General features: G+C 35.1%; 3 protein-coding genes across 8 annotated transcripts in view; all 3 read right to left on the minus strand.

The window, feature by feature from the left end:
* Nucleotides 1–812: 812 nt before the first annotated feature.
* Phkgamma (phosphorylase kinase gamma) lies at nt 813–6974 on the minus strand. 2 transcript variants are annotated; one of them, XM_076374899.1, is made up of 9 exons: nt 6675–6963; nt 5699–5868; nt 5333–5617; nt 5153–5243; nt 4887–5023; nt 4055–4152; nt 3666–3749; nt 2801–2959; nt 813–2648 (listed from the first exon to the last, which is right to left on the minus strand). In XM_076374899.1, exons 1-9 carry the CDS (start codon nt 6764–6766, stop codon nt 2514–2516), a joined length of 1251 nt encoding a protein of 416 aa, XP_076231014.1. In that variant the 5' UTR covers nt 6767–6963; the 3' UTR covers nt 813–2513. The 2 variants fall into 2 exon arrangements, with proteins under 2 accessions (XP_076231014.1, XP_076231015.1); XM_076374900.1 differs by lacking the exon at nt 3666–3749 and having other exon boundaries at nt 6675–6974.
* Nucleotides 6975–7663: 689 nt separating this feature from the next.
* Nucleotides 7664–11706, minus strand: Fidipidine (coiled-coil domain-containing protein 93). Of its 4 annotated transcripts, none has more exons than XM_076393265.1 (15): nt 11567–11702; nt 11476–11512; nt 10921–11014; nt 10734–10828; nt 10538–10649; nt 10308–10466; nt 10041–10232; nt 9864–9914; nt 9697–9801; nt 9409–9626; nt 9027–9343; nt 8827–8947; nt 8662–8746; nt 8339–8492; nt 7664–7855 (listed from the first exon to the last, which is right to left on the minus strand). In XM_076393265.1, exons 4-15 carry the CDS (start codon nt 10814–10816, stop codon nt 7836–7838), a joined length of 1617 nt encoding a protein of 538 aa, XP_076249380.1. In that variant the 5' UTR covers nt 10817–10828; nt 10921–11014; nt 11476–11512; nt 11567–11702; the 3' UTR covers nt 7664–7835. The 4 variants fall into 4 exon arrangements, with proteins under 4 accessions (XP_076249380.1, XP_076249379.1, XP_076249378.1 ...); XM_076393264.1 differs by having other exon boundaries at nt 10901–11014; XM_076393263.1 differs by lacking the exon at nt 11476–11512 and having other exon boundaries at nt 10901–11014; nt 11567–11706.
* Nucleotides 11707–12613: 907 nt separating this feature from the next.
* LOC143188626 (proton-coupled amino acid transporter-like protein pathetic) overlaps nt 12614–21823 on the minus strand; it is a 46125-nt gene continuing 36915 nt past the window's right edge. For both annotated transcript variants that reach the window (XM_076392975.1, XM_076392974.1), the window contains exons 3-5: nt 21308–21715; nt 20257–20617; nt 12614–18633 (exon numbers count right to left, since the gene is read on the minus strand). In XM_076392975.1, coding sequence (XP_076249090.1) covers nt 18040–18633; nt 20257–20617; nt 21308–21715 — 1363 coding nt within the window. In that variant the 3' untranslated portion in view covers nt 12614–18039. The remainder of the gene's footprint in view (nt 18634–20256; nt 20618–21307; nt 21716–21823) is intronic.

The following is a 21823-nucleotide window of genomic DNA, read 5'->3' on the forward strand; positions in this document are numbered from 1 at the left end:
GGGCGTGTAAGAGAAGTGTCGAGCTGCTGTATATTGCTCGTTGCTTGCTGCCACTTTTTTCCACGATTTTCTCGTGTCCGCGTCGGTATCGGGCCGAGAAACGCGACCGAACGGGATTACGAAGGCGGCCGATGCCTTTTGCGAGCGGTCTTACCTTCCGGTGGACGCCAGAACGGACGAATATCGCGACGATCATACACAGCACACCCGACACCCGGCTCGCCCGGGCAAACACTCACTCCGATCTCGGCGGCGTCACCCTCTGCCACCTTTTGTCACGTTCCTTCTCTGTCACATGGATCGGTGCTGCGCGCTGTTGCCACATCGACGCTATCAACGCGTACAATTCATTGTTTACTTTTGCGCGCGCGCCAAAACTCCGTAGAGTGACTTTTTCGAAAACCAGTTACGATTACTGCCATGCAATTTCTTTTATTTTAACGAAATATGAGTAGCTGCGAACTTACCAATTATTTGCATTGGCATAAGTTCTCGTTGTGGATACGACGAACGTATTTTTATCTCCTTTCGAATGAGTTTATTAAATGGATGCGAGGAAAGGGTTATTTTGTAGATTTAAAAGTACCTGTGCTTGGGATTTGTTTAAAAGGATGATGATTAGAGTAGTTAATCGATGATTAGATAGACAAGGAGTTTGGAATCTTTTTATTTTTTACTTATTAAAGCTTACTGTTATGTGTTAAGTGGATACTCTTGGAACGTGTTAGTTTGAAAATATTCGAAATTAAAATTTAAGAAAATCAAAAGAATTGTATATGGGATATTAATGATTGAAATCAGGATTCAGATACTACTTTTCAAAAAGTATATTGTCATTGTGTATGTATGCTATAAATAAAACATTTGTGAAACTTATATAAGTACATTAAAACAACATGAACTGTATATGCACTCAGTACAAATTGAAATTCACTATCGATATACAAAATATTATTTGTATTACTAATTGACAATAAAACTTAACTATACTGTATGTAATGAAATTTCCATCTTAGAAGAGAGAAATAAAAATATCGTTTATTACACATTTGCAAAAATGTTTTACTTAAAAATATACATTTTGGAAAAACGTATTGCTATAGATACACGAATTAATATGATTTTACAGATTGATTTTTAACTAGTCTGTGTAACTTTCGGATGACAGTACAATCAGATTATAAAAAATTAAACGGTAATTATTTTATTCTTTTGAGAAAAACTGAACTTAGTACAAATTTCTTTTTTGTTTTCTATAATTTATAATCTAAAACAAATTCAGCAGTATAAAATATGACTAGAATTTGCACAAAATATTATGTACTATAATCTACATACAGATCTTAGTAAATAATATTGCTATGGAATACATTTTTCTCATTACAAATTTGAATAAATTTAGAATCACACATAATTCGCTATTAAAATTTTCCTATTAATTTTTCTAAATCTTTTACTGTAGACAATAAATATTCTTGATACATTTTATGGAAGTTCAATTTCATTCGTATTAAAATATACCTTTTGTTTCCGATTTTTGTTAATAGTTACTAATATTACATGCAGTTAACGTCAAGAATATACTACAGTAAAAGTATTAGTACAAATTTAACTTTGTATGTGTTGCTGATTTGTAATAAATTATTTAATATTTATTTACAGGACTACTCTATATTTTTTTATAGAAATGTACAAACATAAACAGTCATGGAACGAAACAATGATTTTTTATGAGTAAATCATACACTATGTTTTTATGTTTGTACATGTAAGCACCTTCATTTTTACTCAAAACGTAATTATTTTTAGTCTTATTTCCTTTTTTAGCACATGCAGAAATTGGTTTTTAAACTTTTAAAAATAAATCATTTCGTGTTACATCGTGCTATGAAAAGAGCAACAAATACTGTAAAGAAAGGTATATAACGAATTTAAAATAGAACAATCAAAAAATAATTTTACAAACTGTTTTCCATATAATACTTCATCTAAACACAGAATACACTCTAAGGGTGTGACACTAATGGCTTGCAGCATACCATTAACATTTCACATTTTATACCTAACGTTTTTTTTAAAGAATTATATAACTTATAATTTACATTTATTGAGCAGCACTGCATATTAAAATATGTTAGGCCATATAAAGAACCTTTAAAAATAATAATAAATATGCAAATCGTTCTTTATATAAGAAATTTGAAAAACCCAATTAATTGTTTCCGTTTTTAATATCCGACGATTACTAATATGTCAAATTGTATAGTTTAAGATACTGCAGATTCGATAGCAAAGTTTATGAACACTTTATAGTTACCATAAAGATTTGTACAGAATTATTCATCTTATAACCAGAACCGAGAGAAAGATTATTGATTATCACGTTTCACCCCTTTGTTTAAGTTATTTATTTTTTCATTTTTTCTTGTTTAATATTTTGTTCAGATACTGTAAAGCTCAACTAATATGTGAATAAACAATTTTAACTAAAGAATGCTTTTGAAAAGCATTGGTTATCTGCTCAAATTACTAACATAAAGGTGCTTCAATTCCGTCTTTGGTGTATTTTCGAATAGCGCAGCTCGATTTTGTCCTTCTCCCTTTTTCACCCAATGACCATACACTCTGAATGCACAACCGTCAATAACCTATAAGAATCACATGAAGTATTATTTTACTTCATTCTAGACTCTGCAATATAAATTCTAATTCTACAAGGCAAATTTAAATTGAAAAATAATAATTAGTTTTTCTGTAATAAATGCAATAGTAAGTTTACTAAAATAATTGCAAAGAATACCTTTCGCAAAATTTTGATCCTATAAGGATCAGTGCATGCCACTTGAGTTGAAAGGGGTTCAGGTGTTGTATGAAGTCGTTTGATACGTACTACTGCGCGAACACAAATAATAGCTAACTGGAATCTTTTCCTTGCGTTAAAAGATTTCGCCTTTAATTCCTGTACAAAATATAAAATATGGTAAAAAAACAAGAAAACATTAGAATAAGATATATAATGTTATATCTTATTAAGTAATTTCCTGAAATCAAAATATTAAGTGTTTATTGCATAGAGTGAGAAGATAAGACAATGATGTGTACAATAATGAGATGATTTATAGAACAGTACGTCAAATAGTCTTAAAACAAAGAAAGCGTCTTTGAAATGTGATTAATTTTTACATATTTTTCTGTATAAAACTTAGAGAAACAGAGAGGAAGCTTATTTACACATAAAGTTTCAAACATTGCACTTTTATGAAAATTCTTTGAGTTATCGTGCAGAGTTAGTAGTTAACGTTCTCTTATTATTATTATTATTATTATTTCAATATTGTTATTAATAAATATTCAACGTACATTTGTTTATCCATGCCTTGATAAACGTTTTCCATGCTTGAAGAAAAAGTTACAATTTCTTATTGAGTAATTACAGTAAATCAGTTATGCATAATTATAACCGATGCTAATAACTCTCTGAGCTTTGCTCCTCGCTTCTGTATGTAAAAGTAGTGTATGTAACAAAATCACAAAGCAAAAACATAAAATGAAATAAATAGATGTATTATGGAAACTTTGAATTAATTAAACGTATTAATAACAACGAAATAAAACACTGGAACTCACATTTAACGGCAAACAAAATAAAAACAAAAATAATTTACCAAAGCTAACTGAGATATCCTACTCAGACGCCGCGAATTAGATGATAGTGAACGTTTTAGAGGAGCGATGTCTTGATCCCACAGCTGTAATTCCAATAAGTTTCTATTTATCATGACATTATGATATCCTTTATTAAAATAACCATTACCAAATTAGTAAATATATTGGACAGAGAAATAGAATTTGAGAAATGAATGTCCGGCTTTTTAAGCAAGTATTTTCTGTTGCAAAGATATATACAGTTGAACATGTAAAGCAAACAAATGAAAATGTAAAATCATGAATATAATACATTTTTTCAAAAAATTATGTATAACTATTTATAAATAATCTATTTTTCCCTTTAAAAATTTGTTAGAGTGTGAACGTACAATATTTGAATACTTACCACCGTATGGAAAAACGAATGTTCTAACGCATCTTTAATAGAAATCCTCTTTCTAGGATCAACAACTAGTAACTTTCTTATCAGATCTTTGGGGGCTTCTGGAAATTTAATTACAATTTAAAAATTATAAAAAGTTAAACAAATGTTAGTATAAAAAAATGGAAAAAAGAAAATATACTAAAATATGTATTATATCCCAAGTATTTGCAATAGAAATGTGCATCATGTTCAAAGAGTTGTCAGTTACTACTCTTACCTTGAGCATATTATCCATAAGTGAAGAGGTTCACATCAAGATAATGTATCTTTGATAGATGATTATTTAACACGAGAATACTTTCCTGATATTACCATGGAAATATTTCATGTTTGTGCATCATTATTATTTGAACTTCATTCGAACTTCCATCTAGAATATTATGTCTGTGTCTTGTACAAGTTTGGGAATTTTGCAGAAATTTAATAATTATTTTTTCAGAAAACTATTACATATACTTATATGATTTGAACTGTATGTTAGGAAAATTAAAAATACATACTGAAATGAAAAAAAAATTTAGCAAAATAATATTTTATTCATAAAATGGAATAGTATCATCTTTGCAGTTTTTTTTTAATCATACTGTTAAGACAATATTAATTTTTTATAATATATCATGTAAAATTAGAATGAAATTCTCTGAAAATGATGCATATTAATATAAGTATTCGTTAATTAAATAAAAATTTATTTTGCATACCACACTTTAAAAACACTCTAATTCTTTGTTTTTTAAACTATACATTCATGATTTAAACTTTTTTGTTTATTTTAATAAGATATGATAAATACCTGTTATATCTGCCCATTCTGGAGATGTAAACGTATACTTTCCTTCCATAATATTCCTAAGCATAACCATTTGTTTTCTATGCCAAAAAGGTGGACAACCAACTAATAAAGTAAACATAATTACCCCACAGGCCCATCTAAAAAGAAACAAATATATGAGTATCTATCTATGTATGTAATTGGTTGATACATCATTGTGCAATGTTCTAAGTCTTATACTATTAGAATAAAAATAACATACATATATTAAAATAGTATTAACTTACATATCGACTTCTTGCCCATAGCCATCTGCATTTTCAAACATATTGCACTTGAGCACCTCTGGTGCCAAATACCCAGGTGTACCACAAAGATCTACAAAAGAATATTAATATTATAAATTTATCATTCTTGTCAATTATGCAATCACACTACACAATCTCTTTTATCAAACAATAACAAACCATATAGCTTATCTTCTCCTTTCAATACTCTTGCAAAACCAAAATCAGTTATTTTCACATTTAGATTGTCATCTAATAATATATTTTCTGGTTTCAAATCTCTATGTACTATTCCTTGATTATGAATATGTTGGACTCCTTCGAACACTTGTCTCATAATGTATCGTGTCTTTTTCTCAGAAAGAGTAACAACAGACGTGAGGTAGTCGAATAATTCTCCATTCTTACATATTTCGAATATTAAAAAAATGAATGTACTAGATTCAAAGACATCATGCAATTCAACTAGAAAAATATAAAAATAATTTCAATAAGTCTGAAAGTTATAAGAACGCAGTTCTGTTTGCAACATAAAAGAAAACTTACTAATATAAGGATGACCAGCTACTCTACGAAGAATTTGTACTTCCTGTAATGTAGCATCCTTCATAGTATGCCCATCCTCGTTAGTTTCATTACTAATATCTATAATTTTAGCTGCATATTCTATGCCTGTTTCTTTTTCTATACATCTTCTCACAGTGGAAGATATTCCTCTGTAAACGTTAAGACATTATTCGCTTTATATCAATGAATATTAGAATACAAAGTAAATCAGTAAAAGATTAACCATTTCCCACTGACATGGATTAATATTTGCATCTTGCAAATACTAATACACTTGGAACAAATTTTTCAAAGAGTTACGAAATGCATATTTAAAGTTGCAGCATTCTCTGTTTATTTATATATGTATAGCACAATTTCTGTGTTTCAGGTTATCGTCAACGATATATAAATAAACATCTTTTAAGCAACAAAAACAACGATTGACGTGCATGAAAGAATCTTTTACTACGTTTTTCTTTATCTTTCTCCAACTTTCGTAATACTAAAACAAAGTGCACTGCACCTTAATCTACACAATGAGCTTTAAATCTGTTCCGTAAAAAATACATCAAGATTCAACAATTCATGCGAACGAATGTGTTATTTTCATCCAGTGCTCGGCCAACGCTCGTACTCTGTCCGCGACACGGATCATTGTTCCGTGTATACTGTCATTTTATTAATTTCCAAAGGAAAAAAAAAATGAATTGTCACTATTTCGAACTGGACGCATCTCAACTCCCATCGAATTATATAATTGTACAGGTTAGCTTGTTCATCGAAGATGGTGTGAATTCGTTGGTTCGTTTACTGTAATCGCGATTCACCACGATCTAATAATATAAACACGAACATATCTATCGTACACACGTACTCGCACTACGGAACAAATAAAAATAGTAGGATCTGTATTATTTCTCGATATGATTTTTTTTCCCCTGTTGTTTTTGTCAAATATCACGTGACGACGAACCTTCCAAGGATCTCTTTGGGTTCGTATTTCGCGTAAAATCCTTTCGCTGCGTCCTTGTCTGGCAAGAGGTCGTCCCCTTCGTCTTTTGCCATCTTAAGCACAATATTTCTTTCATATATGAATATATCACATTGAGAAGCCACCGTATAGATAGCACATGTTCCTTCAGTTTGAAAGGAACAAGCACGAACGTATCGTTCTTCCGCCCGACGCGATTGTCATTATATGTATCGTTACAGGCGGACGCCCGCTACATTCTAAAAGAACGTTAACTGATCACTGATCGCTGGCTGATCACCGTACCACCGATAATGGCTACGACAGATCCCTCGGGGCGACGGAGAGAGCACGTGAACACATAAGCGCACCGAGACGAACAATGGCGATAGCCGATGCAGAGGAACGAACAAAGAGGGCTCTGACGGAGCGACAAGGAAAACGCGGACGATGCGCCGTGTGCGAAAGGGAAAACGAACAAGCGGCAAGTAGTCGTCTATTATCGGACTAAAAATTCCCATCTCAAGGTGTGCGTGCGTTATACGCCCGTTTGTTCTATAGTTCGTGATGGTAAGTCAAACGTCACGTGACTTCGGCAGTTTACTATTTTAAATCGTACGGTTGCCGATTGTTGCGTCGGACCATTTTTTGGCATCCCTTCGACTTCAGGCTCACGGAGGGACGCCGCGACCCGAGCGAAGGATTTTTGGCTGATGCTGAGCGTGAACTGCTGATGAGTATGAACAAATCCTAGAATGCTTGCTATTAATATAATAGTTAATACTGAAAAGGACTTTTGAAACACAGATTCTATATAGTTAGTTACTAGGTAGTTGAAGGTTCGAGAAACTTGTTCTAGTAATCACGAAAATGGTTTCAAAATTCTAACATTAGGAATTATAATTAAAGACTAATTCAGGGTTAGGAGATCATTTTAGGGGGGTATTATATTGAATATTTGGGAATTCGTTAAAAAAATACTCTGACAATCTCACCTTATTAGATAAGTTGATATCTGTTATGACTTCATAGAAGCAAGGAAAATTAATGACTTGAAACAAGGGGTAGAATAAATAGTCTTGTTTGCAATATGTTTATGCGACATTTTGATATAAAATTTATAATCTAACAAGGAAAGAGGAATAATCTTCTTTAAATTCCTGGTTACCCTCTTGAGTATGTATCTGTAAAATAGGAATATTTGATATAAACTAATAATATATAGAGTGTCTCATATAAACTTCCAAAAGTCTGTTTTCGATAGTTTCACAGAAATATGCATTGTATGTCAAATGTATTGTACTAATTCAGTTTTAAATAATGAAAATGAAAATTTTGATACGAAATTTTGTATTAGTTATGCCATAAGTTCCATTGTGTTTTAAAATACCCAGAAAAAAGTTTCTATCTATATCTTTAATATTTCGTAGAATCTCGTTTCGTAATACCTTATATGAGATACACCCTGTATATAGTATGATTATAAATAGGAGCTACCGTGAGCTCGGCTACTCCTCGCTGTTTTGTCTCCATCTTGATCGCGATTATGTCATACAATGCATTCATAGTTTTTAAATATGTTTGCGCTATAGTATGAAACAACGAATCGTAGCTAAAATACAGGAATTTGATACGCTTTTTTTGGCGTATAAAATATAGTTACGGACCGCGTAACTGTGCGAGTAAAGCTTCGTTTTTACGGCATTCGATGGTGAGCTGCCTGACTGCAGCAACGTATTTACGTTGCTGTTCTATCAGAGTGGCAAGCTGTCGACTGAGAGTATCTCTTCTATTCTTCTCATCGGCACATCGTTTTTCCACCTACAGAAAAGATGAACTACATTGTAGCAATCATTTTGAGAAGAAATTAGAAAAAAAAGCAATAGCATTGATTATCCTACCAATTTTCAACAACAAATTTTGAAACCATTTGCAGTCTTATTATTTGAAAGAAACTTCGGCTATAGTTATTTAACAATGAGTTTCTCACCTTAGCTTTGTTACGTTTTACGCCAGCAACGATTGCTTCGAACTGTTTCAAAAACTGCTCCTTACCGCTCGTCGATGCCATTGCTCTGGCGACAATAGAGCTAAATGTTAAACATTCCTTATCGCTAAATAACATATATAAATGTAAATTTTACGAATTGCTCACTCATTGTAGTTATCTTGAATGGAATTCAATAACGACAGCTCTTTGCTTAAGTAAAGTTTCGTATCGTCGAGGGTATTGTATAACGTGTAATATTGTTTAGTCTCTTTGTGCTTGGCCGAAACTGCAATTCAGATAATTCAATCATTTTTTATCGACAAAGCGACATTCTGAACATCAACGAACGAAATAGGTCGGCGAACCTTGATTGTACAATTCCATAAAACGTCTTTGATATTGCGTAAGTTCGGAACGACCAGGAACATCATCTAATTGTCTGGTCAAGGAAGCGATTGCCCTATTCTTCTTGGCCAGTTGTAATCTTACTCTTGTTACAGCTTCTTTTTGCTCTTCATATTCCTTCAAACGATCTTCCTCTTCTTCTGACGTACCACTCTCAATTTCTTGCAACTTACCACGTAGAAGATTTAAATCAGACTTACACTGCTCCCGGAAGTTGTGTTCTTGTTCTTTCAGGCCATCATGAACTAACAGCAGTTCTTCCAGACATTTGTAGACACTAAAGAAGAATGATTGATACAGTACTAAAATTTTCATATGAAATAACTAAAGCGTAAGAAGTACCTATCATGCTCATTGATCCCCATTTCTTGGGCCTTCTTCAAGGAACGCTCTATGGCTTGTCGTTTTGCCCGCGATTCGTTTGTTTTATCAGTTAATTCTGAAACTTTAGTTGATAAACTGTCCCTTTCCTTTGTTAATTTCCGTATTCGATTTTGGAGTGCTGCTTTTTGCTTCTGCAGCGCGATCACTGCAGCTGAAGAGTTAGAACTGCCATTTTCCTGTAGTTAATCATTAATTAAACTTAGGTTTATAATTGAATCTGGTTTTGATTTTTATATTTGAATTTACCCCCGTTTCGGACGTGGACATCGCTGCATATTTTTCGGCTACTTTGGCGATTTCTTGAGCTTGAATTCCTACGATATTACCCACTGCTACGACGCTTAGACGTGCCTGTGTAGATCACGATTAATAAAAATTTGTATTGTTTGATATCTATTAATACGGTTACTCACTGAACTTTCTTCTATAGCAGCTAGACTCCCAGCTATTTGTTCTGTATTTTCCTATAGGAAAAGACATCGTATTGAGGTTTCAGTTATAATAAAGATGTACTTATGTAGTCTGTATAATATATTAAAGATATGTCAATATTTTACTGTTTTCTTATTTTCTGTGTCACAATTCCGTACCTTTTCCTTTAGCTCTTCTTTACGATCATTTTCTTTCGCATCGTTCGAGGAAGTTGCTGTTGGTGATCCAACTCCTTTGGTAGAATAATATAAAGGCGCTTCGTATTCTAAAACTGTGCCAAGATATTTAGTAGATTCCTCTCTAACAGATCCATCTTTGTGCTTGAAAAGACGTCGAGGTTCGTACGATTTCTATAAAAAAAAGTTTAACGCTCATTTACAGAAAGAAATTCTTTTTAAATCTTATATTTTAATGGTATGTTATACCTTAACTAATCGAATGTTTTTCGTTAAATTTCCTTGTACTGCCTTTGCTGTTTCCGCATCTTCACTGAAAGAATGCTTCTTATGAAATTGATTTAAAGCGAATGACCGAACGAATTCAGCGGTTTCTTCTCGCGTCTCCATTGATCGTTTGACCAACCACTGTAAATGCAAATCATGCGTTGAAATAATTACATAAAACTGATGAAACGTGGGACAAATGAATTAATTACCTGAATAACGGGGAAAATATGAATGCAATCTAAGCCTTGTATTTGATGTGGTTCTATTCTGTAAGGGCAATTCATTTTGGGTAACATGGCCACGATTTTTTCAGTTAAAGATCTGAAAAAATGTATGTTTTGTAATTGTAGGCATTTTACATAAAACATTAAATAATTGGAATATTTACTAAACATATATACCTACATTTTTTGTCCTATGGTTAAATTTTCACGAAATAGTAAATCAACATCTACATCGAAGTTACAGGATTCTATGCACCAGGTCATCCCACCGATTACCTGAAAGAAATGTTAATTGTTAGTTGAATAATACTTTTGAAATTCTTCTAAACAGAATTTTGTTATATACACCTTATCAAAATTTGATAAACCTTTTATTCTCGCTCGAAAATACCCTGCTGCCAAAAGAAGATCGATAATATCTTGGAACCTTTTCGCTTGTTCCTCATCTTCGCGTACATCAGCCTGAAAAACATATTGCAGTGTATTTTTACAACTCGAGTACTCTAAATACTTATTATACTTTTCTTATCTAGACTAAAATTAATATAAATCCGAGCATCAGTGAGTCAAATTTGTATTTGCCGCTCATTCTTTAATTCATGCTTATTAGTACGTTAAAATCACGATAGATGGTTTCTAAAATTTTAAACAAAAATCGTGTGTATATTTTTATTCAAATATTTACTATAAACTATACAATGTATAAGTTTTATGTATTAAAAGATAAATACAATAATCAAATACATATCAAGGATGTGTAGATAAAAAAATTTATAGAAATTCTAACGTAAACTTATGAAACATGGGATGAAAACTAGGAACGATGAAACGTGGAACGCACAGTGGACAATAATACATCATTAACGTTTTGATGGCTCGTATATGTTTTAATAGTGATGTGTAGTGACCAGAAATTGAATTACTTCTTAATGAAGAGTCTAATATCCACTATTAGTGTTCCTGCAATGAATTTTATCAATACGTTGTAGTTTATATTAGTTTTTGTGAACGTACCTCAGTTGTTTCCGAACTTTTCAATAATCGCTTCGGTACGTCGTGTAACATGGTTAAATCACAAGTATAGAAAACGTGATAATTTTATAGACAACGTGTTTTGAAATAGTAGAAAGTTCTTACATCTGACAGTGCGTAACGTGTACGACGTTCTGTCACTGAACATAGCAGACTGTTGCTGTCGCAGCAGCCATTTTGCTCTTGTCACGCCCCAAATGTAAATTTTATGCCGCCTTTCCATGTACTAGTATGACAACAATTTGTCTTTTAGGCTATTTATATAAATAACTAACACTTTTTTCAAAAACCATTTGCATGGATTTACAGAGATTCGAGGAAACACTTATAATTCTGATTTTCGTATTTGTCTTCTATAGTAAAATAAATAAATTATTCGTAGATTAAATTAAATCAGTTTGTAGAAATAGAATAAACAACATATCTCATTATTTCTTTCAAATTATACTCATGTATGTATAAGAACACGCAAACAAATGTTGGAAAACACATAATTCATAATTGTTGGAATTTTTAAGCAAACAGAAATATTTTGACGATGATAGAGCTGTGGAAATTTTCGCTAAAGATAACAGGATTTCCTGTTTTACTTTATTACGTGTTTTATCGTTTCTCTTTAATGATTCAGACTTCTCTTAAAATATATGTTGCAATAAAAAGAAACGTATTTAATTCAAATCGTTGAATAAATTTGCATCTATACAAGAGAACATGTTGCAGTTAACAATACTGTCAGGATCAAGGATAAATGGCAGTACGAAGGAAACGACTCGTTATATCTTTTGCAAATCGATTTCATCCTGTATTAAATATCGCTAACATTGTTTGGTACAATGACTGGCAAAATTGACAGCGTGCACGGAATAAGCATGCACGTAAACTGTCTTTGGGTGGCAACCATTGCCACAAATTCGCGCGCGCGCGCGCGCGTCCAATCACTTCCTGCGGAAGTCCCGAAGTAGATATAAAAGCGGCAAAGCTGCATGTAATGATACATTCCATAAATATTATGATTCCAAAACGAATAGCTCGTTTTCAGAAAGATTTTATTCCAAAAGTAAAGGTGACGCCTAACATAGAGATTATTATGATTATTCGTGTGGACCTGCATATATTATATACAATGTACGCAATTAAAAAACCATGATGGGAAAAACGGTATAGACGAGTATAAAAAATGGTGAAACATGGATGAAGCTTAGCAAATACTCTTTCTAACAATTTCCCCGTGGTTTGAAGGGAAACAGCAACGCATCTTTTTTACCCTGTGTATTTTCATTAAAGCGCATATCTGCATTTTATAACGATGATAACGAAATGGTAATCGCTATCGGGCGTTAGCTGTTTACTTTTTGAGTGTAATCTATGCGTCGCTCTACATTCTTATACAAAATATCGTTATTTGTCACCGTTTAAATATCTGAATGACGCATTTCATTTCTGTTCATCATTATACAAGCTGTTTCAAAACTATAGATACATATTTAATTAGTAGGATAAATTTATAGCGAGAAAGAAAGGAATTTTAACAAAAGTAAACTGGTAGTTTAATGGTCTTCAATATTTTCAGTTTAATTTTTAGATCATAATGCAATATCTATTTGTGTAATTATATTTATTGTAAAATAGTTGGTATCTCAAGAGTTCAATATAATAGGTTCAGTTATAAATTAGCTTTCCTAACGATCTTGGTAATACAGATATCCACTTTGAAGTAACCGTAGTTTGCTCAAACATAGATGGATTTACATTCTATACCACTTTTCTGTTGTCTGTGATCGATTCTTTACTTAATCCTTACATTAATATAAAACGAGTTTCAACATTTAGGCAACTGAAGAACATGTTTATTTCTGACATGAATGTGCAAAGAGATATGAGGCTGTATGTCAAAAGCTTAAGAAATCCTTCCTTTACAACAAATCTATCTTGGAGAACATTTCATTCACAGACCTATGTTTGTTAAGATCTTTTACTTCCATTTTGAGCTCGATTACCTATAAGTAGAGAACAGTTATGTGGGCCTATAAGGTTGACAGTCCTCAAATATTTGCTATTTTCAGTAAAACATTATGTATCAATAAAAAGCTATATCTTAATTCTTCTTTAAAAAACAACATAGGCATAGTTTGTCTTCATAAAAAGCATGAAGCACAAAACATCAATTCAAAGTCCTCTGAAAAAGAGATGTGTAGAAGATACGATTAAAAAAAGAGGAACCTTAAGTGTGCCCTCAAAGCTGCCCTCTGAAATAGTTAACAGCTTGTGCCTACATTTTTAAAACGCCCTGTATAATGGCCAGTCTTAATCCTACAATCTCCATGAGACGCAAGAATGAAGGCACTGAATTCAATCTTTGAAAGCGAGAACGAACTGTACGAAATAGTGCTGACGCGATGGTTCCACATCAACACAGCGATCGAAAATAGTCGTAACGAATGATCTGCATTCTCGCGATGAGTCACTACGTGAAATGCACGTCAGAAGTTTCATCAGAAGTTTCGTCGTCTGAGCTTACATAGATATATACTACTAGTCAAAAGTTTAGAATCACTTTTGAGATTAAGGAATGGACAGTTCCTTTGCTAAACATGTAATTCAAGTAACAATAAGCAATTTTATAAATTTCTTCCACTGTAGATAGAGTAGGGTGATTATTACTGAAAGTAGATACTAATTGTAAGTGAAAAATACTTTGCTCTGTGTAGTGTAAGTTTAATAACAACTTGCAAGTGATTCGAAACTTTTGGTCTATAGTGTATGTACGCGCATTGATCTCTATCGATCTCAAATTCCACTAACTCGAAGATTTGATTAATACTGCATTCAAATATTCTTATTTATATCTCAGAATTCTACATTATAATTTTAGAATCTTATTTAGTACTGTTCCACTTTGTACTGTTTCACGATTATTTTCAATTTTCGCGTATGTTCCGACATCCAATGTACATACCAAAAATAAGTGAATTTCATTTTACAATTAATTCTGCGATGAATGTACATATGTTAAGATTCCACGTGAAATGTTCGTATAAATAAGCGATTCGACAGTGAAAAAATAGGGAAATCTGATTGCTGAGCGTATCGTGACCTTGACACCCTCCTAATTTGTCATCTCCGTTGTCTCTACGTTTCCTCTCCTCGAAAATTCATGTTTCGCTTAGACCACGACCTTCTAGGTGTCAAGCTACATATCCAATTAGCGTCCTAATCTCGCGCGATGACGCACGGTGCGTCGGTGGCTCTCGCTAAACTTCTTACAGACTAGCAAGCGTGCATCACGATATTATCACACCTACGTGCCACTCTGCCTCGTACTCTTAATTAGTAACCGCTTTTTTGTACGTTTTCTCTTCTTTTTGTGCAACATGCACTAGGAACAGATCGGCAGTTTTCGTCAGGCCTACGTCGATCGATCTGTCTCTGACCTTATGAGTCTTCTAATACAAAATTCCAGAAAAGTAAAATACTCTGCATAAGATACATAACTATCTGCGTCTATTTTTTACAAAGTCTAAAAAGTCATTCATGAAAAAAAGAAAAAATGATGGATATTCAAGTATTCAGACTTTCGTGTCGAGGAAGTCACTGTCTCTTTGATTAATAATCAAAGCTTCTATAATTAACGTGTTGGCTATTTATGTAACCGATCGACAATTCCCTAGACGAAACCTCTTATCTTACAAATCATTCTCTTGTCGCGGCGAGTCGAACGAACGAACGAACGCAACTTATAGAGTCGAAAGAGACGCGAACGGTCCCTGCTCGTACATAAAAAGAAACAAGGAAAAAGGGAAACGTTTAAGTATAATTTACGTATCTATACCCGTACGAGGTGTACGCGAGCTATTATAAAAAACCGTCCCGCAGTTGTGTGTCTCTGTGTTCGTTGAATTGTCGATGGAAAAAGAAGCTTCGTCGTTCGTGCGCACGCAAACGCGAATAAATAATAAAAAGAGAAGAAAGGGGCGAGAGGGAGAAAAAAGGGCGCCTCTGTCCACGTTGTTAATACTCGTCTTAGCAGTTCGCAGGGATCCCTGTCAGTTCTGGGATCCTTGATCCCGGTGGATCCGGGTGCTCCGAGCCACGTTGTGCCATTGACTTTGCTCGGTTAATCGCTCGAACGTATAATAATACATGGTAAAAGTCACTAATGCCGCACATTAATTGCCATCCAATTATGTTTTCACGTTTTTAGGTACATCAATAAGCTATACACTGGATTCTACAAGAACCATGTGTAATTAGCACTAGAAATTTGCAATAAAAAGCTATTATATTTTTCCTATTGCCTATCCTATCTTTTAGATGAAACAATACAAGCCTAAAAAGTGACAATGATAAAACTATATGAAAAAGAATTTTTCTAAAAATTTGAGTGAATTGCTCATTCCTTAATCTCCTATTTAGCTATTATTTTAAGTTGAAAACAGTAACGGGTTCTTTTTTTGGCGTTAAGGCAACACTTTTTAGGTATAAAATTAATTTGACCAGTCACAAAACGTATTTTGCTAAACTAGAACAAAATTTAAAGAAAATAGTTAATATAAATTGTTAAAATAGTTAATGATAAATTGTCTAGATCTGTTGGAGATGGTTCTAGCGTATGTATTATTTTTCTGAGGACCAGAATTTTTGAATTTCCTCATCGCTTCACAATTGAATTTCAAGTACTGTAGTACTTTAATCGACTCTCTCCTTGCATCGAACTCTCTCAGTACTCGACATGCTGTCGCTAGTTTCTATAGAATTTACTGTTCCAATTACAAGCGATTTAAATATAGGATCCAGCTCGATGCGGCATTAATGATTCTTATCATGCACTTGGCGTACGGCGTTGTACGGCGCGACGTCAGCAGCGACGACTCTGACGTAAATTAGCGAGGATCGATCGTGCCTTTTAACATGCACGTGTTATCTAGCCGTTTTCTACATGACACGCATGTTATTTCGGTTACCTATACAAGTTCTAAATAAAATACCAAGCGATGGTGCTGGATCTACGTTGCCTGGCACGCTCGTCTAAAAAGAGTCCATGCATTCCGAGGCATTGAGTAGTTTGTCTTCTGTACAGCGAATGGTCATGAATGATTAAGTGCCAAAAAGCTTAGAAAACCATGGGAATGAAACAGATGAGGTGGACTGTAATTCGTGATATAGCTGAAGACAGCTTCGCTCGTTAAACTGTGAAATAACCATTCTCTAGTACACTGGAAAGTAAACGATTAATCAAGTGTAAATAAAACTGTATATTTGCAGTCAAATGTGGAAACTTGATATGCCATTTTCTAATTTTTCAATACGTAATACAATAAGTAAATTTATGCGTCAATTTTTACCTTGCTTTTTTCTTAAACTACTTAATATACAGATATCATTTTTTTTGCAAACTGATAGATCATCCAGATACACACGGAGGAGTACATGTCTCGATTTCGAAAAAAATTGACATATCAGGTTTTGTCACTTGACTAGAGGCATACTTTAACATAACTCCTTGTTAAAAAGATGATATTCCACGTTATCTTCTTTTCACGCTAAAAATCGCACGTAACCGAGCCGCCAATTACACCACAAATTACATCCACCTCCGTGAATCTTCTATTACGTACAAAACTATCGTGTCTAGGGTCCAATTATTGTCAATGTTCAGTCTTCTGCGAAGCTCCTTATTACAATTAAATTCGTTACATGAACTCCTTTCAGCGGCGTGCAACCCTACGTCTCTCTACGACAGAAACGAAGAAGATCCAACAGGAAGGTAAAAGCTGAAGGTCGGCCATCAGTATAGAAGCACACGACTGATAATTTTGTCGGTTGACCTAAAGGCCGATTACAGACTCAACAATCCCTCTTCTACCTACTGCATAAGAAGACTATCGATATACAGGGTGTCCAAGCTGAAGCAGGTTACCTAAATACCTCCTCTGTTTCTAATAACACAAAATTTAAAAAAAAGCTACAAAAAATGATCCTGCACAAATCACTACTCTTCCATGATATTTCTCCTTCGAAACCATTCAAATTCTAACACGAACGCGATTTTCGTGTCATGAAAAACAGAGGTGATACTTAGTTAACCCGCTTCAGCCTGGACCCTCTGTAAACCTCTGTAATCGGCTTTGAGACCCACGAAATTGTCAGTCGCGTGAGCCTAGGCTTAGGATGAGAGCCGATCGTCTACGTGACGTCCTCGTCGTCGTTACGGTCGTCGTACTACCGATGTGGGATACAGAAGGAGCGAGACGAAGCTAGAAGTTCGGAGCTCGCGTGGCCGCGTAGCTTGTCCCGATTTGCTCCAGCGGCGGCGTTACCACCGTCCTGGTCCTCGTCGTCCCGATGGTCCGACGAGCCCGCTCGCGAGGAGCGCGGAAGGTGTCGAACACGCCGGCATCTGTGGTACGCGCTGAGCGATTATTCCGTCGCACCGCAGCTCCTTCGAACCCGGCGCTTCATTTCTTCGCCTCGAGGATCTCCTGGATGCTGACGTAGGTGCCTGTGAGGAAGCCAAGGACACCGAACGCGATGATGGCTAGATTCTTCCAGAGCTTCCAGTAGCCACGTCCCAAGCCGTTCTCCTGTTCCCACTCTGTCACCAGCTCGATCACGGATGGGAACATCAGGCCCAAAGTGGAGAGGCAGACAGCCCCCACGAGGGATATGAACGGGCCCAGGTTTGGGATGGCGATGGCCACGCCGACGGTGAAGATCACTAAGATGATACGGATCACGTATTCAGCGACGAGCTTCCTGGAGCCGAAGTACTGCTTGGCGTTCTTCCAGATGATCTCCATCGGTACGTAGAACTGCAGGCCATAGGTCAGGAAGATTGCCACGGCGATCATGACTTTCGCGGATTGGGCCAGGATGTCGCTCTGCACTGGGTTCAAGGTGATCGAGGCTTTCGTGTCCTCGCCGTACCGCCAGTAGCCGAAGAAACCTACTGTGCTGTATAAGAGCACTACGAAGAACATGCCTGTGTTCAGGACACCGGGGCAGCCGATGAAGTGCGTTGGTGTCTTCATGTTGTTCTCGAGGGACATCACCTGGGAACAGAAATGGTGGTGATGGGATTAGAATGGTTTAGTGCCTTTGTGAGTTATTATTATTAACTGTATATCGTTGTATTCCAGTGTACAAAATTAAAAAGACTTTGAGAAAGATAGACTTTGTTTGGGATTTGTAGACTTGTAGAATAATTTGGATGAGCCTAATCGCTTGAAAAATATACTTAACGAGATTCAAACTGTATGTTCCAATTTTACACTGCGTACGTAGCTGCTTAATCGTGTTAAGACCAGATAAATCCAATAGGACTGTCAATGGTTTCTGTTTTTTTCTTGTTATACTCGCTAATGCAATAGCTCTTATAGCATTATATTTTTTATAAGATTATCGCAATACACGTTACCAGATCAATCAGTCTGAAGATGACAATAATTGCTTATATTGTAATCGTTGAGTAGTTGCTGGTGCAATCATGATAGTAATCACGAAACCTGATTTTCACTTTTTTAATTGTGAATTATCACGTATCATTTTCCTGGTAGCGAAATATGAAATATGATAGTGATAGCGTGTGAAGATAAGTGTACGATTATTTCCCAGATTACTTTGAAAATTTGCATGGGTCTATATTTCATACTGAATGCTTACAATTGTCAAGCATAAAGGAGTACTTTAATTAAACGATTATTCATAATAATCTCGGAAATGTAAAAAGTATTTCCTGTTAGAATCGACGTCAAACGATTAAGAAAAGAAAGTACATAAGGGAAATTCCAAAGAGCTGATTTCACTGGGCTATATCATCGGAATTTTTGATTCCTCTTTTCACCCCTTTCGCAATCCCTTATTGCGTGATCAAAATACTAAACACGATTCAACTGCCCCGTTGTTTGATATTGCGAGCTGAGTGGAATGCCAATGACATAATATCGATTTGCATAATGGCAGGGAAGAGGAGTCAACGTGAATAGATATATACATGGTACAATAGAAATACTCTTAAAAAAGCAACGAAGCTTTTTTTATAATTTGAATATCTTCCTTTTACTGATTCTCAAATTTTCACGTTTTTGATCCTTCTTCTATGTTTTCCTGCCATGACTTACAGTGTTGGTCAATAGAAAGTTTAAACTATTAGCATAAAGAATTATTACTTGTATAATTATAAACCAAGAACTTTGAAATTTGTTTACACCTTTAGTTATTTTACTAGATATTGACGTAATTCTAGTCTGAAGGTTAAAGATTCGCTTATTTTACATGCGTGTAAAATTTGAATGAAATCAGCCAACCCATTACTAAAATATGACAACCATTGAAAACAATATACTACAGGAAATATGGAATAATTTGAATGATAACAAATATAATTGTATGAAAATTAGACTGTGTTATCTGAAGAAATGACTGAACATGTAAGAAAAATTTCAAAATTCTTGGTCTGTAACTCTTTCTTTTAAAGGTTGCCTAAAATCGATTTCTCCAAGTGAGAATACCCCTTTAAAACGCTATTAATAACAGTAATAATACTTCTAAGATACTACTTTAACAAGAAACGAATGCTTCATTTATAATATGGTCCCACATACTCTCACGTATAGCAATATTAAAATAATCCTGAAAGAAGAAATCGCTCAGTAAACATGACAAAGAATACTCACCACACCAATGCCTTCAAGGGCGAAGATAGCCGTGCCGAAGAACAAAGGCAACTGAGACCAGCTCGAGAAATTTGGCACGTCCTCGATGCTGGGCAGATCGCTGAAGATGTAATAAAATGTGATCCCCATTCCAGTGGCGATCAAGACGTTCGCTACCATAGAGAACGGCGCCAGGTATTTCAGGTTCCTCACTAGGTTGAAGACGATCAGCAGGGGTAACAACGCCGCCATGTACAATCGGACGTCTCGGTCAGTTTCCGAGTAATAATCGACCACCTCTTTGATATTGGTCGAGATAAAGACTATGTACACGCAGCAGCAGCCTATCAAGTCGATCACGAGGAACGAATTCACCGTCGCCCTGAAATGATGCAAAAATATATCCATTAGTCAATTAATTGATTGGTTTTTTTAAACCCTTTTAGTGCCGAAGTGCCAATTTATGCTGTTTTAAATCTCTTTTAATTTCTACTCTTAAATGTGTGGAAAAAAGATACAATTTTCTTTGGTTGGTGTCCCCTGAAAGATCTTGTCGACGTGTGGAAAAAATTTCATTCATCAGTAACATTTGTGGCAAGTTCAGAATTTTTTCTTAATGAAAACTATTCAGGTAAATATTGGTTTGGCAATTTTTCTGAGGCTACAGTTTTAAAAACAAAATAGTTCTTACAGTATCGAGTATCGAAAGTTTTCAAATCTTTAAAATCTTACAAATTCGAGTTCCGAGAATTAAAAAACTCGGTTATAACCCACTCCTAATTTTTAAAGAAGAAGCTAGAGTTCCTTATAAACACTGGTTTCATAACTTTCTCCGAACCCATATATGACTCACTCACTTGCCAAGTCGATCAACTCCACAGAATCCAAATATTTATATTTATTTCAAATACAAAAATCTAAGCACCAATCAAGTGCTTCGACACTAAAATTAAAAAAAGGAAAAGACGAAAAAGCCGAATGAATCACTTTGACTCATGAACAGCTCGTTTCTCAAGACCAAGCAACCGTCCCAGTACTTCCAGACGTGACTGTACTCTGAACAAGAACTTACTTAGCGAGACGAGCGTACTTCTGCACCGGTTCCGGGCCGACAAGAAAGGCCGCCTCGGCGACATCCGCGAAGCCCAGGCTGGGCGTCTGCGTCCGCCTGCAGAGTGTATGAGCGCATTTGACCAATATATGAACGCAGTAGGTGCAGACAGCCCCGATGAAGAACGTGGCGAAAAGTCCAAACAGTAATCCAGCGTTGCGGAATGCCATTGGCATAGCGAGGATACCCGTGCCCAGGCTCCCCTTCAGCAAGTGTATCAGGGTGTCCAGGTCCGAAGTAGGGTGGGCGAGCTTCCTGTGCTCGAAGGGGTTGTAAAGTGCCGCCTCCTCGTCGTTCGGTCGTTCCACGAGCGGCAACGTCGAGCCGTTTGTGACGGTAATCGGTACGTCATTTTTCTCGCACTTGTATCTGCAAAACCAATGACGTCAGTGTCGCTCGCTCCTGGATCGTGGGGTTCAGTTAAATGTTCGGGGATGTGGTTGAGTATAGCATTATAGTATAGTGAGAGCGCCGCGA

Source organism: Calliopsis andreniformis, chromosome 3 (genome assembly GCF_051401765.1).
Source record: "Calliopsis andreniformis isolate RMS-2024a chromosome 3, iyCalAndr_principal, whole genome shotgun sequence".
Classification (NCBI taxonomy): Eukaryota; Metazoa; Arthropoda; class Insecta; order Hymenoptera; family Andrenidae; genus Calliopsis; species Calliopsis andreniformis.

Coding starts and splice junctions, on each gene's coding strand:
- Phkgamma (XM_076374899.1), bottom strand. CDS start 6,766: ATGGCAAAAGACGAAGGGGACGACCTCTTGCCAGACAAGGACGCAGCG. Junction 5,024..5,152: donor TATGGGCAAGAAGTCGATAT/GTAAGTTAATAC, acceptor GTTTCTTTTTAG/ATGGGCCTGTGGGGTAATTA. Junction 4,153..4,886: donor AGAATGGGCAGATATAACAG/GTATTTATCATA, acceptor TTAAATTTCCAG/AAGCCCCCAAAGATCTGATA.
- Fidipidine (XM_076393263.1), bottom strand. CDS start 11,617: ATGTTACACGACGTACCGAAGCGATTATTGAAAAGTTCGGAAACAACT. Junction 10,233..10,307: donor AAAACATTCGATTAGTTAAG/GTATAACATACC, acceptor TTTTTTTTATAG/AAATCGTACGAACCTCGACG. Junction 8,493..8,661: donor TAAAACGTAACAAAGCTAAG/GTGAGAAACTCA, acceptor TCTTTTCTGTAG/GTGGAAAAACGATGTGCCGA.